At 40.2% G+C, this 18,667-nt stretch overlaps 1 protein-coding gene across 3 annotated transcripts in view; it reads left to right on the top strand.

The window, feature by feature from the left end:
- The window catches only part of LOC131301121 (probable LRR receptor-like serine/threonine-protein kinase At1g56140), a 477,161-nt gene that overhangs the window by 383,348 nt on the left and 75,146 nt on the right, over positions 1–18,667 (top strand). For 2 of the 3 annotated variants that reach the window (XM_058327285.1, XM_058327284.1), the window contains exons 1-3: positions 38–330; positions 3,826–4,018; positions 15,515–15,586. The exons of the other annotated variant lie outside the window; for it this stretch is intronic. In XM_058327285.1, the coding sequence (XP_058183268.1) occupies positions 207–330; positions 3,826–4,018; positions 15,515–15,586 (389 nt within the window). In that variant the 5' untranslated portion in view covers positions 38–206. Of the gene's footprint in view, positions 1–37; positions 331–3,825; positions 4,019–15,514; positions 15,587–18,667 lie in introns of those variants that run through there. 3 annotated transcript variants of the gene reach the window in all.

Below are 18,667 nucleotides of genomic sequence, written 5' to 3'. Positions count from 1 at the left end.
GATTTTTCAGTCAAACCACAAGATTTTTCATCACAGTGATTTATGTATACGCGTTCTGTCCATTTCCACAGTCCATTTCTGAAACAACCCCCCCCCCCCCCCCCCCCCCTCTACAATACTGTATATAATCTGAAGTTCTGAACACGTACATATAGGCTAGGCTTGAACGGATCTCCCTTGATTACCAACTTAGGAAGAGGAAAGTAATGGGTAGATCACCAACACCATCAGTTCTTTGTGCCCTGGCCTTTTACTTTGTATTCCTCCTGGGCTTGGACCGCTTGGTTCAGATTGTCCGAGCTCAAATTGGTGCTACTCCTCCTTCCGAAGGTACTCTCTCTTCCCTCCCTTTCCCCACCCCCCCCCCCCCCCCCCCCCCGGAAATCCGAGCCTACCATGGCAGTACTCACGTGTTACTTCCGACCATTTATCTTGCTCTCTCTCTGGGAATTAAATCCGAGCCTACCATGGCATTACTCTCGTGTTACTTCCAACCATATAGGGAGTACCATATGTCAATGTCACTTGTACCGGGAGTACTGAATAATTGGCCTTGAATGAAAGTCTACTTCCTCCGTCTTTTTATGTTAATTAGGAAAACATGTAGAGAGGTAGATAGAGAAAAACATGTAAAGAGCCAGATAGAAAAACTCGAAACCAAACAAAGTGATGTTTCTATTTTTCTTTTTTAACAAAACAATAATAGGTGCTAAGAAATAATACATCAGGAGAAAACTCTATCCCTAAACAAGGGATCAAGAAACCAATAGTAGGGGATTCAATCCAAAGACTACACCTAATTCCAACTAAATCTACCACTCCAAATAGACAGAGCACTCCGGAAAATAACCAAAAACATCCATACAGGGGTGATAGAAGCCCCACAAATGGGGAGCAATCCCACACAGGGACACCAAAGAAAAGAACCAGAAAAAAAGAGAAAAACTGGTGACAAACTGTCGTCGGATACACGACAGAAGAGGCGGAGGAAGGGCAGCCGATGGTGGTTTGGGGAGGAGGAAGAAGGGGATGATGGAGGAATGAGAGAAAACCTCCGAAATTTAGGATCGGGACGTGGAAAAACCCCACGCAGGGAGAAATCCCTCCCCTCCCGTTCTTTAGGGCCGGTTAGAGAATTGTAATGGTGTTAATTTGGTACTGGTTGCAAGGACAGTTGGGTTGAATTGGGGATGGGTTGGCAGTTGGCACCTATCCCACTACCCCTTTGTCAATGTTATATTTATTTCTTTTGGTAAGTAGGAAAACATGGCTTTGCATGTGGAAGCGCAGTAATTGGTGTTTGGGGGTGATCAAATATATGAGTTTTGGCATAACACATTTTTGGTTTTTGGGTTTAGAGAGCAAAAGCCAAAAAAGACTTGGAGGAGCTTTTCCCATTCTCCTTTTATACTTCTCATATTTGTTGGAAAAAAGAGACCAAATTGCCCTTTACTTATTTTGGAAATAACCACACCCCTCGATAAATAATTAAATATTAACCTCCCTACACGTTCCTACATTTTACATTTGCCTTGGAAGTTTGAAGATCAGCAGAAAGAGTGTTCATGGGTTCCTAATCGTTAAGTACTTTTCGAACTGAACTCATCAATTCTGTATAGCATAGCAGCCCATTAGTTTTGTGTTTTTGTCTTTGGCATCATCTCTAAGAGAAGGTATAATTGCTAATAAGTAAAGAACAAAAAAGACTTCAAACCAAAAAACATAATCTTTATTTCACATAGTTATTTTACTTATTTTTATTTCTTCCTAATTACCTATAACATTGAAAAATAGTTCGAGACGTTCAAATAACAAAGAAGAAAACAATTTTCCAATATAACTTTAAAAAATTTATTAACACATTACTTATATACTATCATAAAGGGGCAACATGGTAAAAAACTCAATCCATAATTTATTTTCAGCACATATATTCCAAACACTACTCTTGTTGCAAAAGTCAAAAAGGCAGAAAGCTGAAAATGAAAAGCCAAAAAAGTAGGCTCCCAAATATCCATGTAGATTCCCTCGCTTTTTTTTTTTTTTCCACGAACAGAACACTTGTATTTAGTAGCACTGTAGTGGGCACCAATATATTGCACAATGAGGAATTCAAGTGGCAATATTCCTTCGAATTCAGGAATACGGTAGCAAATCTCATCATATCATCCTAAAAAAGAGAATAGTTTTAGAAGGTCGGCCGAAGCCCCCAACCTACTCTCCACAATTTATTTCCCCAACCTATGCTGTCCCAAGATGTCCTTCAAAATAAGCACCTTGCTTCCTCTGAAATTTCTTTATGTTGGAAATTCGATGGACCAACTACACTTAAACTGTTGGAGATAATTTAAAATTTTGACATTTATTAATATGGCTTTGGATTCTTTGCTCATTTATTGTGTCTGACCTCATTAATTACTCTCCCCTTATCAACATTTACTACATGCACCACGCTGGTTTCTTGATTTTGGAAATCTACGTATATACTATATACCTATAGCAAGTCAGTACATAGAGATACAAACTTCCAGTTAGTATAGTTTACAGAAATTTTAACGAATATTTCCAACATAAACAAGTAGGAGACACGGAGATAACATAGTATTTGTGTAATAAACACTTCACGTTATTTCATTCATACATAGACTACTTCATTGTGGTGCATAAACTCTACTCAACTTCACTCTTTCTAATCACTCTCTCTACTTTCCATCACCTTGGTAACACCTTAGAATCACAATCACTAGAGTACATAGTTTATATAGACTCCGCAAAAACTCCGTGTTGTGCAAAGTTTTTAGATTGGTCCAGAAGAGTTGAACAAAAAAATGAGCTTAGAAATAGCATAATTAGATTATGAGGTTGAACCAATACTTGATGTAGCGTCCCATCATAGATCAATATGGATCAATGTGAATATCACAAATTGCTCCATAAGAAAATCAGTCATTGATGCTACCTGTTTCTAGATGTCTTTTTTTAAAAAGTATGATACAACGAAGAAATAAAGTTATTGGAAACCTAGCCAACTACACAAACTACTAGATGACTCTTTACACGCATATATGAACACTTCAACTAGACTCCTGAACTATCTACATAAATCGCACCATTCAACGAATTGAGTCGCAATCCAAATTTAACTCCTTTGACCTTGTCTTAAGTAAAGTTTTTGACCGAAGTGTTTTTTTTTTTTTTTTCAAGTGGTAGTAGAATAAGTATAAAAGAATTAAAGAATGAATTCTGTCCGGCGCCGGCGGACAAGGGGGTTTTCCACCACCCCACAGTGTGGGCCCCCACCGCACTTTTTTTTTGGTAATTCGAATTGTGCATCTTGTAGGGCCCGCAAAATAATGTATCCACGCAAAAAATTAGCTTGTCTGGACATTGATAGGTGTGTCAAAATTAAAGTTGAGTTTTAGACAGCAATGTGGACGCATGGATCTGTCAACTATTTTTTAAGTTAAACTGTCCACGGTCATCCATTCTTTCACGTTAAACTCAAATTTTGACATATCTATCGATGTCCGGACAAGTTGATTTTTCGCGTGGATACATTATTTTGCGGGCCCTATACGATAAACGGTTCGGATTACCCCCAAAAAACAACGAAAGAGACCCATGGAGGTGGCAGAAAACCCCCCATTTCGTCTGCCTCCGGAAAGGGGGGGTTTCTCTAAGAATTGTACTATAAAACTGTAGAATTGTATTGCCAATTTACTGTTAATTTGCGTTATGGTTTAGTATTTTCTTTTCGAAACAAGATTATCATGTCAGCTCTGACTCTTTCTTTTCTTTTCTTTTCTTTTTTGGAATTTCGGATAGTGAGAGCTTTGAACTCCGTCTTCAACCAATGGGGATTATCATTATCCTCAACAAATTATCAATGGAACATAAGCGGAGAAACATGCAGTGGAGCCGCCATCGATACTAGCATTCTCTGGGACATCTTCCGTACAGATTATAATCCTGGTATCCGATGCGATTGCAATGGGACTGTTTGCCACATTACCCAATTGTAAGTCTCTTACTAGAAAATACCTCTAGGAATTTTCTCCACGATCCCCATATATATGATCCATATTGGAGTATGTCTAATTAGTGTACTATTCTCAAGAAATGTTGTAATATTGTCAAATGGTACAATCCAGGCTTATTAACCTTTTTGGTCCCCAATGTACTACTTTTGTCTCATTTTCATCCTCAATGTAAATATTGAAGACATTTAGTCCACAGCATATCAATTTTGTACCAATCAAGTCCCCAAGTCTAACACCATTAATCTCATCTGTCAAAATGAGGGGCATGCATCTTCGTCATTCACCCACCCCTAATTTCCTATAAAAAACAACCAGAAAAATGATCCTAAATCATCATGACCACTAACTTCAGAGCTCATTCCAACCACCAAATCCCCACCTCCAATCCCATTTCATGAAATTCGAATTCGAATCCGCAACGGGGTTTCCGTCTTTTGTAGCAAAATCATTACCTTTTTCAGCGACAATCCCATTTTTTGAGCTCAAATTTGAACCCTCCACTGGATTTTCGTCTTTTTATACCAAAGTCACGGCCTTTTTCAGCTTCCTTATTAAGCTCCGAAGCCTTTTTTGCATCAACTTCAACATATTCAAGAACCCATTATTCCTTGACGGCGTCAAGCTTTGTTGCAACACAAGAAGCACCACAAAATCATGCGAAACCCGTAGAATCTCCTCCACGAACTGACCCGAAAGCCCTTGAACTAGTAAGCCGCGAGTCCCTCGGTGAGTACCGAGTTAGAATTGGCCTTGAACACGACATTCTTGTCCGAGTCAAGGTAGGCTCGGATGCAGACCTGAGAAACACAACCCTTCACCTTGTTTTTGCTTGTTTTGAATTAGGTTTCGAGGGGTTTGAGGTTCTTGCACTCTATCTCCCTCCCTCACCCAAACCACCATCTTTTCTCACCACCACCTCCGTGAAACCCCCACAACCACATCTCTCTATTCTCTTCTCTTCTCTTTTTTCTTTTTTCCCCGTTTTTCTTTGACAGGAATTTGGGGTGAGTTAAATGACAAGGATGCCCCTTATTTTGATAGATGGGGTAACGACATTAGACTTGGGGACTTAGTTGATACAAAATTGATACGTTGGGGACTAAATATCTTCAATGTTTACATTAGAGACAAAAATGAGACGAAGATAATACTTTGGGGACCAAAATATTAATAAGTCTACAATCCCAGCTCAGTCAAGCGAGAAAGTGATGAGTGTATTAGGGACGAGTTTGTAGTGAAACAACTACATATTGTATTAACCATTGGAGATGGGATCATCATTTGCAACGTAGGTCAATTAAGGATCGGGTGATTTTGAATGACGACGAATGAAAGAAAACGATTTGAGTCAGGATGATTTTTGAATTGTATTGAGGGTGATAAAAGAGGTAGAAGAAGGCTAAGAAGAGAACTAATTACTGATTCCCGATGAAGTCATTTTGAAGTAAAGCTATCGTGATTACTAAAATTCCTAGATTTGCCTTTGACGGGATTACTTCAATCACACCACAAAAAAATAAAAATAAAAATAGAGCTGTGCAAAATCGTGAAAACTGGTCCGGACCGAACCAATCCGTGTTTGTACGGCGGGCCCCTGAAGGGCCCAACCGAAATCTGACGATTGTTAATGGCCATGATATTGGAAAAATAACCGAACCAAACACATATGTGAAAAAGCAACGGAGAAGCCAAACCAAATAAAGAATACGAATAAGAGAGACCAAGATATACGTGGTTCGGTTTACGATTGTAAACCTACTCCACGAGCAAGCGAATGAGAGACCATTCCATTATGTGAAGAGAACAATGCTCCGAAGAGCTACAATAGTGACGAACAAACAAAGCCCTCATATACAGACTCTCACCAATCCCAAAATATAAGTTCTCTCACCAAATTAAAAACCCAATGGGAATCTCTAACCAAATTCAGACTCTATCTCATCAAGTCTCACAAAACCTCTAAGGTTTTAACCAAGAGACACAGACAGAATATTGTTCCACAGACGTGATCGGATGTCACATAGAAACAGTTGATTCTTACGAAACCTTATGATTTCAACAAAAAAGAATCACCGAAACAAATGATCTTCTAGATGGTCGAAAGGCCTACAGAACTCACCATAGAAGGGGCAACCAGAAGCAGATGAAGATCGAACGGACAAACCCTAAGGTTCTACAGATGAGACCCCCTAGGGGCCTCTCAAAGGGATTCACTCACAGAAGTCCAAACCCTAATAAGAGGCAAGGCTATATTTATAGCCACAGATTGCTTCCTAGAGCCAGAATCCTTACTAGATTATGTTTTCTTTGCATATAGAGTCCAAAACCAAAAAAGAAATTCCAAAACTAATCTTTAGGAGGTCCAAAATATAACCAAAATCGTCTGAAATGCGCACGCTGGTCCGGACCAGCTTCGAACGAGACATGCTAAGAGAAAATTCTTCCCCCCGGTGACCCTAGTCTAGACTACCAACACCTTGGTTCGGACCAAGCCTGCTGCGAGCTCCCAAATCACATGTTGATCGCTTGTCCAGACCACCAAGGCCATGGTCTAGACTACGGAAGCTGGGAAGACCAAAATCGAGCCAAATTTAACAAATCTCCACCTCGGCGAGATATCCAAGTACCATACCAACAATGGCCCGGCGAGATATCCAAGTACCATACCAACAACGGCACACCAACCAAAATCCCACAATCCATACCTTTTGAATTTTGTCCTTGGATTAATAGTCGGAACATGGATTGAAAAATTAGAAAACCGTGACTCGCAGTTTGGTCCACGGATTTTCATTACGAAACCATGGATTAATCGAACCGGACCGTGATATATTTATTTTATGTAAATAAAAATAAAAAAATAATATAGATATACGGGACGGTTCTGGAGACATCTATAAAAACATCTCAATTCTCAATTTTATAGATGTCCCCGGAACTACTCCGATATATATACACACACAAACACACACTAGTGCATGTCGTGCCTTCAGCCACAGCTCGAATATTCAACACACACCATAGTGGGCTCATGTGCAATATCTCAACCCTCTGTCCAACGATTCCAAGTTCCTTTGAGTGTGGCGATATGGTGGTTTCAAACTCATCCCTTTTTGGTTTACAATGATGCTCCTGATGATGTATTTGGTTAATAGTTTTCGGTTGTGGTTTTGTTGTGGTTGTCTCCTTGCCAACTCTTTTCCTTCTTTGGTAGTGGGTGGCATGTGATTGCTCTTAGCGCAGGCGCATGCCAACATAGTTGGGATGTAGGTTTTTGGTTGATGACTTTTTCTCCCCCATTCCCGTTTAATCCTTGTAACTTTCTGTTTGGAGATTAATAAAATTCTTTTGCCAATCAAAAAAAAACAAATAAAGAAAAAATAGCAAGCATACTCATTGATCTGGTTAACTTGATTCAGCAAATAAAGAAAAAATATTTTACTAATTCTTAACTTCCACATGCAGAAAATCAAACGCTCATAAATCTCATAAAATTCAGAGTTATTATGAATCATTTCCCTATTCAAAACAACGATGAAAATATAAAAACGCTACAGAAACCTAGTTGTAAACCTAGGAAATAGATTTTCTACCATACCTCCTTGCAGTCATGACTCATGAGATTGATAGACCGAATTATTCCACCAGCACAACCCCTCATGCCTATTCCCCTTGCCAAGAAAAAGTTTGCATGTGGAATCGAAGATACTTAAAATTACTCTCCCCACGATAATGCAACTCCAATCAAAAGCACGTTGGACATAACTAACGACACTGAAAGTTTAAGAGTGCGCAGAAGTAAATTCAATCTCAATCTCAATATGAAGAATTTATTCAGCCCTTGTATTGTTGAATCACATTCAATCTCAATAACTTTTCTATCATTCACCCCCTGTTGCATCTAACACCGTGGCAAAGCACTAGACAAAATGCTATATTGTATTCCATTAGGGTTCACCTCTCTGAAACCTAAAAATGGGGCAAGAGAAACAACAAAATAAGGATAATAAGTGGTCCGCGATATTGAGGGAATAACAACGATGCAAAAAATTCTAAAACTAAACCAATCACCCCATCATTCTAAAACTACACACAAAAAAGTCCAAGTCGACATTCTCTTAAATTTATTCAAGACGTCGATGCCACCAAATAATCCTATGCAAAAACTAAACCAATCACCCCATCATTCTAAAACTACACACAAAAAAGTCCAAGTCAACATTCTCTTAAATTTATTCAAGACGTCGATAACCAAATAATCCTATGCAAAAACCGACTATCAAATGGCAATTTATGCCAACAAATAAAAAATACTAAAGGAAGATCATCGTGAACAACATTCAAAATGCATTTTGATCCGTGATGAGCGCTATAAAGTACATCAATACGATTATTTTACAAAAGAATAGATCAATTATCCACGTAATTGTCCAACTTCTTTTGCAGCTATCTGACCGGTGACTATAATGTTAAGTAGTATCAAGGGAATTATTGAAAAAAAGTCAAAATCGAATGAAAATCAGAACACAGAGCATTTTTAACATACCCATTACTTGAATCAGTCCATAAAAAAAAGAAGACTAAATGATAGTATATATATCACCAAAAGGAAGTCAGTGATTAGACCTTCATCTAGTTATCAAAACCATATGTAGGGAAAAAAAACTATGACAATAAAGTTTCTAATTAAAACAAGCTAGTTGATTAATATGAGAACTAACCATCAAATTATTATGTACTCACAAATTAGTCGACAGCAAACTCAACATGGCGTTGGTTGTTTTCTTTATTTGGTTTGGATTGTAACTTGAGGTATGGAAATTCAACGTGGCATTTGTTTGTTTTCTGTTTTTGGTTTAGAGACTGCTACTTCTAGTATGGATGGAAAGATTCTCTTATATGGTAATATCCATTTTCTTCGGTCATAGTTGAAAACCGTAATGCTTATTATTCCTTTAGTTTTGTCACAAAACCCTTCTATTTTAGCGAGTGGCTAGTTCAGTTTCATGATGTTTCATGATCAAATCTAATCCAAATCCAAATGCAAGTGAAACCAAAATGGAATCTGGCTATGATTGAAGATGGGTAATTTCCCTCTAGCTATTATTGAATCTAGTTTTGAGACAATGATTCAAGTTACCATTATGCCATAATAATCTCTTAACAATCAAACGGAATTTAACGAAAGGAAATTGCGATGTGAACAATATTTGAAACAAACCAAGAACCAAAATTGATAGACTACATCTCAATGACAGTCAACTTGGAGTGATAACTATAAGGAAAAAAATAATGATTTTTACATACCTCGAGTTCGTAAGATTTTGATAGAAATTGGCTTAAAGTGAGGATCCAATTCGGCTAGAGATTCCGGAAAATAATTACAGAAAATATAAAAGGCAAGCATGAGGCTATCGTAGTTGGCACATTTTATCAAACAATTAGCAGGCAATTGAAGTACATGTTCACAAATATAGAAAAACTCATCGTAAGGACACACGTAGTAAAAAATTTCTCAATCAAAGGACAATAAACTTACAAACTGTGAGGCTTTTAACACGTAAAGATTATGTAAACCAATGTTCTTAGAGAATTTGGTTTCTCATCCTGCGTCGGTCAAGTGAGAATGTGCTTTTTCACATTGGGTTCCTGAAGGAATGAATATAGAAAACCAAAATTTCTTTCTTGTTGTATTGAGAGAGAGAGAGAGAGAGAGAGAGAGAGATGTGAATATATTTCTCAGTATTAAACAATAAGAAGGTCTGTGTAACGTGCAATGCACATAATCAAAAACTCAAGAAAGAGTTTGAAACCCAAGAAAGAGTTTAGGCATGGAGTAAACAAAATACCCAACTGAAAACCAATCAAAAGTTCAGCAAGTGCAATGCCAAATTTAAAGTGCAACTAACGTTAAATAAAAACTAATAGACCCAATTGAAACCCATTCAAAAGTGAAAAAGAGAAATACATCGCGTACCAACATCTGGGGGATCTTCGGAGGTTCGACCGTGAGAGCGAGCAACCCGATGAATCTCAATAGCCCTAACTTCTTAGGAAAATAGAGTCGCTCACATCTCAAGTACACCTCAATTGCAATCAAATGCATCAAGAATACCCCAATCACGTTTGTTGTTACCACATTAGGGCCGAGAAATTGAACAGCAACCAATTAAACTATATGAAAACAAACAAAGAAATCAACGCAGGAAAAAAGAGTCGCTCACACCTCGTGTACACCTCAATTTCAATCAAATGCATCAAGAATTCCCCAATCACGTTTGTCGTTTCCACATTAGGGCCGAGAAATTGAACGGCAACCAATTAAACTATATGGAAACAGACAAAGAAATCAACGCCGCATTAGAGCATCCACATTGTAATAAGCAAATTGGTATGGATAAGCAAACTTAACAACAATGCTAAAAAAATACCTCACATTGTAATAAGCAAAGTTACAAGTCTTTTAGCAAATAATCAAATTCCATCCATTCCATAACCAAACTTAACAACTTTTACCAATAATCAAACCCAATAACCAAACTCAAAACTCAAAACTAAAAAACTAAAAAACACCCCACATTAGAATCGTCTCATCGAGACGAATAATTTGGTGTGGTCGGGTGCGTGATTAAAACTTGTTTGCAATTAGACATAGGTGCATTGCGTATTGTGGGGGGTTTTTTTATAGGGATGCAAAAATAACCAATGTGGAGGTAAGATTTGTTAAGTTTGATTATGAACTAAATGGATAATCAAATGCTGACGTGGCACATTTTGGTTATTGAATTTGATTATTCCCATTGCGAATGCTCTTAGGAGAGAGAGAGAGAGAGAGAGAGAGACAGAGAGAGAGCGAGAGAGAGAGAGAGAGAGAAGGTGCAAAGTAGAAGAACAATTGGCTTGTGGAGTGAAGGAACTACCGTGGTCAAACTTGAAAAAGTGAAAGAAGAGAGAAAAAGAGAAACACAATATTGCAGAAGGTTTCAAATTTTGAACCAAAAGGAAAACATAACAAAATTAGGTTTTGAAAAAGGAAATAAAATTAAATCAAAATCATACTTCATGAAAAAATATGCTTGATTGGTTTCCTAATGGCAACGATTATGGCAAAAAAAAAAAACTCCTATTAATAACACTATGAAACTCTTATAATTCCATTCCAAATTAGGAATGCTTAAATTAGGGTGAAATCAAGGTGTTGAATGCTCAAATTAGGGTCTGGAAATCAGATTTCCAAATTAGGCACAAGAATGTGTGATTGGGAATGCTCAAAAAATGTTATGTATTTATGGGCACGCCATTTTGTAGAATGGAGGGCGTTGATTTATGCAGAAGGAGGAGATAAATCTTGAGCTTTGGTTGTCTTTTGGATTCAAATACTTCCCTGTCATATTATATAGATATATCAGTTCCCTTCTATGATGGATCCCTTACTTAGCTTACGTACGTGCGGACCTCATAGATACCGATCGAATTTTGATGATTCGAACCGTTCAATGTGATCAGAACGTGATTTTAAAGAACCCCGTGATAAATAAAAAAAATATGACTGGGCTTATGTAACGTACTCCGTTGGATAAAACCGTAATCGATCCGTAAGTCACAAATTGAATTAGAACTGAACCGTGAGACTTTTGGTTGGGACACGAATTTCATTTTGTAAAAATCGTGACTAACGATTCGGTCCTTGGATTTCTAGGAAATTCGATCCGATCCAGACTGCGAACAGGCCTAACAAAAATACCAATCACACGAGGTATAGAGATTTACATAGAAAACCCTTAAATGGATGAAAACCATGGGAAGAAATCATGCACTCGAAATATTAATTTTACTCACGACTGTCTATCCTCACCACGAATCCTAAGAATAATTACATGTCAAACCCACATTCATCGTCCCTTGCATGATCACAAAATCTTGAATCCACAAGCCTTCCAAAAATTCATTTTGAACTTCACAAAAGTTCTTCCTTTGAAGTTTGAACATAGTTGATTGAAAACAACTTGAAGTTGACTTGATGTGGTGAAACTCCTTCGTACCAACATGAGTGAACAGGACATTTAGTGCTTGACTGTTTGTCGCCCATTCATTTTTCTCAAGTCTTTGGTGTACTTCGCACTTGGTTATGGACTGGCGACTCCAGTTTCAGTTGGAGGTGTATATTTGACCTCACATGCAGTAGTCCAGACATCCTCGTCAACAGCCTTTGAATAGGCTCCATCTTTTCCCTCCAGTGATCGGAGTTTGTTCTTTCTAGCGGCGAAGAGTTCGTTCTTTCCAGTGGCGAAAGTGTTGAAACGTCCCGAGCAGACCACTGGCCCAGTACCCCGATTTTGATCCACAAGCCACACCATATGGCCCAAAAGCTTAAGCACAAGGTACTAGTAGTAGCCCACAAGGTTTGTTATATGCTCAAGATCATCCATGTAGACTTCCGATGTGGGACGGGTGTTACAATCTCCCCAACTTTATAACCTCGCGCCCTCGCGAGGGGTTAAGCACTATAATCACCAATACAAATCAAACCAACAACCAAATCAAACCAAACTCCAAGGCCCACATGGTCGTGCACATGGATGGCTTTGATACCACTTGAAACGCCCCGAGCAGACCACTGGCCCAGTACCCCGATTTTGATCCACAAGCCACACCATATGGCCCAAAAGCTTAAGCACAAGGTACTAGTAGTAGCCCACAAGGTTTGTTATATGCTCAAGATCATCCATGTAGACTTCCGATGTGGGACGGGTGTTACAATTCCGATAAGTCTTAATGGTGTCCTCAATCCAATCTCCAACAACAATGGGGAACCACAACCAAAACCAATAGTACCAAATGCCAGTGAATAAATATCTCAAAATTGGATCCAATATCGAATCATAGAGTCACCACGAGTAGGCAGCCCGCGGAACTTTTCCCTAAGAACGATCCGGTCAATAACAACCGTTGAGCATTAGGGTCATCGGCCTAATCCGATTTCTTCCCTAATGGCCAGAGTCACCCGCACACAGAGGATTAATTTCCCTGGACTCCAAAATATGTTCCCATCAATATCCACAAAGTTCTCACCAAAGGATTATTCGTTCAACAAATAGTTTCACCAATCCGCATGCCAATTTCAAGGACCAAATAAAACAAATACATGTTCCCAATTTCAATCATTAATTTTCTAAAACAATAATTTAAGGGATACGGTGAAGTTCGCAAATATGTAACATGCTTAACCACTCACTGAGCTCGTCAGCTGACGGATTTATTCCAACTTCTTTTTCAGGCAAGTTGGGGAATTAGGCAAGACTCTGGTGGCACCTCGGGGATTTCTTGTATTGACCTCCTTAGGGTGTCTCATCCTAGTTTTATTTTAATAATCGCTTCCGCATTCAAAACATTTGTCAGATATTAAGTTTTTTTTTTAAAAATTATTGGTTCACTGGATATTATTTGGTTCATGGGATGTTTATGCCCCATACTCATTTTTGGTGGAACTTAATTGGTTGGAGTTGTTCTGAATCTAAAATGGTTGGTTGTTTGGTAGTTCATTGTTTTGGTATTTTATTAAATTCTTTTGTAGGCTGCATGTTCTACGAGCTTTGGTCTTGTGGTTCATGGCCGGTCACTTCTCATTTTGGGGTGTGACAGTGTTACATGGTCTTGGCTAAAATTCGACCCTGAAAGCTAGCTATTGAAGTGAGTGAACCATCACACTTATATACTTCATACTCCCTCCATCCCTTTTTTAAATGTCCCGCTTCGTAACTCTAACTTATTAAGAAAACATTATCATTACACCTTTTACATCAACTTTTACCTCCACTTTCCCTATTTACCCTCTATGGAGACATTATCATTACACTTTTACTCACTAACTCTTCAAAATGAAATCTACTTTTATGGGCAAAATGGAAAATGCACCAACTTTTATCCACAAACTTTATAAGATGGACACTTATTAAGGGACAATCCAAAATAGAATACTAGACTTTAAAAAGGGGACAGAGGGAGTATTACTTTGGTTCTCAAACAATGTGGGCCTTCGTTTCATAGGAGGATGGTTTGAACTCAACTCCATTGCAAATCAAGGGTCCGCTTAGAACTCAACGATTCCACATTATAAGGACCCGCTCTGATACCAAATAAAATTCCTAGATTGATTCAAGGACTATGATTGGCCTTGGACTAGATTACTTCAATCACACAACAAAAATACCAATCACACAAGGATCAAAGATAAATCACAGGAAGGAATCATGTACTCGAAACTTAGTATGATTACAAGTATTATTATTCACGACTATGTATTCTCACCAAGAGTCCTAAGAACTACTTGTTGAAGCCACACTCATCATACCCTTTCACGATCACTACATCTTAGATCCTCATACCTTTCAGAAGCGCCTTTTGAACTCCACAAAAGGTCTTGCTTTGAAGTTTGAACGTAGGTGACTAGAATGAACCAGTCTACTAGCACAGCAAATCTGTGCACAGATTGTGCACAGATTTCTATGTGGGACCCACTACAGAGCCCACACAAGTGATCCGAGCCTTTCATTATGTTTAAAACATTTTTTTCTAGGGCCTCCACGAAAAATTAGCTCAATCCGATACCTATAAGTGCTTGATTTAATCATCTAACTTTTCATTCAAGTTTTTAGAGAATAAAAAGTTAAACGATTAGATCAAGTACTTATAGGTATCAGATTTAGCTGATTTTTCACGAAAGCCCTTGAAAAAATGTTTCAAACATAATGAACAGCTCGGATCACTTGTGTGGGACCCTTAGTGGGCCCCACATAGAAATCTGTGCACAATCTGTGCACAGATTTGCTGTGCCAGTAGACTTTCTGGACTAGAATACCTCTTGATGTCTTGACTTGATTAGGTTTAGAGATCCATAGATCTTCACGGTTCTTCAAAATACACAAACCCTAGCACTCCCAAAAGTTTGGAGATGGAAATGAGAGCTTTGGGAAATGAATACAGTGCTCGGTACCGCAACTAATCCATTTTTATAGAGAAGCCACAACTTGACAAGTTTGCCTGAGCGAAGAAAAGTCACTCGAGTGAACTCATTTTCACTCCAGTGAAAGCATCTAGTAGACCTCGGTTGACATCTCGCCTCCTGGTCTCTGGAACAAATTTTCCAGCTTCAATATTGCTTCAATGCTTTCCGAAAACACTGGATTAATGACTACCGGACTCATATTCAATAAAAATCAAATACAAATTCCTTTTCACAACCCTAGACAGACACTTTAGAAAGAAAGTAAAAGAACCATACAAGTCAATAAAAGGGAATACATGCAAATGCGTGTTTTGATCAAGAACGTGCCAACAGAAAGGGAGCTTGGCCTATAGAGCTTACATTTACCATGCAGTTGAAGTTAGAACCTCGATTTATGAACTCAAGCTCTTAGTACCGTTTGTTGAAGTCTTCTCACCTACTGCTTGCCTTATTTACTGTGTTGTAACAGCAAAGTCTTTGATCTGGATGTTACCGGAGGAATCCCGGAGGAGCTGTGGTCTTTGACTTCCCTCACACATTTGTATGTTTACCCACTGATGTTTTAGTTTAAATAATGTTTCATTTTCCATGCCAAAAAAAAATGATACGTTTTCTCTATGTGAACTGTGACACACTATCAAACTGAAACCTTCAAAATCGTGATGTTGATTGTCTCCATATATCTACATGTGTAATGTGTGGCCCGTGATTCGTCGAGCTGCAACCCTCCTCCGTTGGTTCGTGGGCTTCCTGTCTTCTCCCCGAGTCCTGCACAATGAACGCACGACTAAAACCTGGCCGGGGTTTACCCGGCAAGGCCCTCCGGCGAGAGGATGAGAGAATGCAGAGAATCAAGAGAGAACTTAGGGTTTTTGTAAGCGTAATGTCCGTACCTCTCAAAGTAATCATCCTTTAGTATTTATAGAGTCTCCCCAACTTGCTCCCCAAGTATCATCATGTGCCTTGCACGAGCCAAATGGCGTCATCGTGACCTCACAGAATAGATCCGATAACCATTTTAGCGTGAGCTGGCACCTTTCATGCGCGCTTCATCATTATCCTCTAGCGTAACCGCTTCCGTCACGTGAAGGGCCATGTGACCCAGCGGGTGGCCGAGCCTTGTAATCAACCGAACCCCATTCCCGGCCGAACCTGGTATACGGCCGAGCCCGATGGGCGGCAAGTGTGAGGAATACGTCGACAAGTACACCACCGACGGTGGCCGAGCTTTAATTACATACGGTGCCAGAGCTCCCTGAAGAATCTTCCCAACGGATGAGTCTCGGCCAGTAGCCGAACCTAGTTTAGGCACGGTAGTGTCGGCTCGCTGCGGGTGGTCGCATTCGGTCCGCTACAATAGCCCCTCAATCTCCGCCGTTGCCGAGCGCGTGGTGGAGAATGATGTTTTGAGCTTTGGCCGAACGTGCCTGAGTGGAGCCTGCAGCAGATTGGGTTCCTGGCCGAGCCTTGTTGATTTTTCAACAACTGCCACAGATAAGCCTTAATGTGAGTGCGCCAGGTGTCCCTCTTTGGTTGGGTACGGCTGATGCGAGGACGAATGGCACGTGTGAAGCTCTGCAAGGTTGTCCCATTATTGCCACGTGTCTAGAATCGATTGGTCCTTCGTTCGGCGGTGCAGAGATGGGCGGGAATTTCGAATCCCAAACCCTACGCCTATATTAGGATGAAGAGAGGAGAGAGACAGGTTACGAATTCTCTCTCTCTCTAGAACGCCATTGCCAGAGCTCTTGCTTCGCCTTTTAGCCTTGATTTTTCGTTGATCCACCACTGAATCTTCAAAAAAAAATCCCTAGGTATGCATTCGATCCTTGTTTCTCTTCATTTCTGTAATTTTATGCATTGTTTTTCTTTGATCTTTGGCTTTCTTTGAGATCTTATGTTCTGTGTGAACAGTACGTTGCTGGGGATGAACCGTCTGTTCATCTTCAGCTTCATCCTGTTCTTTCGAGCCCCAGTTTCAATGCTGGGGGCTTGGCCGACAATGGTGTCTGCCGAGCCTGATGGCTTTGCTTAATTACGTTTTCCCGAGCTTGAGTCTTGATGGGATATGGGGTGGGCCTAGTAGGTTAGCCGAGAGAAGTGAGATCCTTGCCATCTGGCCGACGACGAGGTTCTTCATTATTCTTTCCTTTGTTTTGTTAGGTCTGGCTCACCCAATCATTGTCATCTCTTCCGACTCTGAAAGCTCGGGGAACAGCTCCGGACACTTAGTCATCCGAGAGTATTTGGATAGGCGCAGGAGCCGACGCCAGATTTCTTCCTTTGCCTCGAACATGTCATCCGACTCTGGTGACTCAAACGCCGAACGCGTCTATGAGTACGACGGGGATGGGTTCAACACCGACCCAGAAATTTCGTTTACATCATCAACGCGTTCCGAGGCCGAGCCCCGGCCAGGGGCCGAGGCCGAATCGAGATTCAATTCCCAAGCTGAAGCCACTTCCTCAATAAGATCTGATGAAGGTGAAGTGCCTTCAGAAGATAGAGAGGTCGTTGACCAGTACGAGAGGGGTCAGGTTTATCCCCATGCCCATTTCTTCAGCGGAGAATCCGGTGAGTATGAGAGATTCTGCCGAGACTATAGTATCCCTGACGACGTTATCATCAGCCAGGTTGCCAGCAACCGTATTCGAGATATGAGGGAACACCATCCCGAACATATCACGGTTCCTTTGATGGCAATATGCGACGCTGGACTTCGGTTTCCACTCCATCCATTTCTGAGGGAGCTTTTGGCTCGGTTCAGCCTAGTCTCCCACTACTTCGCGATCAATAGCTATAGGATCGTGATGACGGTGATTGCTCTAAAAGAGCTCCATAACTTGGATTTCTCCGTGGCCAACCTCTTTCATATGTACATAATGTCCAGGCACAGCCAAACTAAGCGTCGATACTTATCTACTCGTAGGGGCAAGACGCCCCTTGTGGATGGTCTGCCCGACACTGATAAATGGGAAAATTTTTATGTTGAAGTAAACGGTAATTACAAGTTCGGCGACCAGTCTAACTGTCGATATGCCGTGCCGAAGATAAAAGATTTCCGAGGTAGAGTTCTTTCAATTTCGATTTTCTGCCGAACCTCTTTTTGCTCTTGTATCCTTCCCCCTTTGAATAACGTTTGTTATCTTTGTATTATTGCAGATCATAGGTCTATAACAAAAACCCAGCAGTCTTTGGCCGTTGAAAAGCACATAGAGATTTTGCTTTCTCAAGCTGTGAGAGACGCGCCGACGCTGCTTGGTTACGACCCATCTTACAGAGGTAAACTCAAAAGGAGGGAGGAGGTTGGTGGGCCGAGCAAGAGGGCAGGAATTTCCAAGGAGGGTGGATTTTCAACGAGAGAGGGACGTCAGAGGAAGGGGGGATAAAAAGCAAAAGGAGCCGAGAGTCAAATTTCCTACGTTTAGGAAGCCAGCAGAGTTTTGGTTCCAGGAAAGTCAACAATCCGAGCATTCAGGTGTGAACATTCCCCTTCAAACACTCGTACCCAAGTTTGCTGGTCAGATGGGGAGAAGAAACGTCGTTCGTGTCAACATTAGAGACGGCGCTGCAGTTCGGCAGAAATAGTCAGATGTGGCCGAACCAGCGAAGAAGAGACAAA

The sequence above is a fragment of the Rhododendron vialii genome, chromosome 9a (genome assembly GCF_030253575.1).
Source record: "Rhododendron vialii isolate Sample 1 chromosome 9a, ASM3025357v1".
NCBI lineage: Eukaryota > Viridiplantae > Streptophyta > Magnoliopsida > Ericales > Ericaceae > Rhododendron > Rhododendron vialii.
This window is presented reverse-complemented; position numbering and strand designations above follow the sequence as displayed.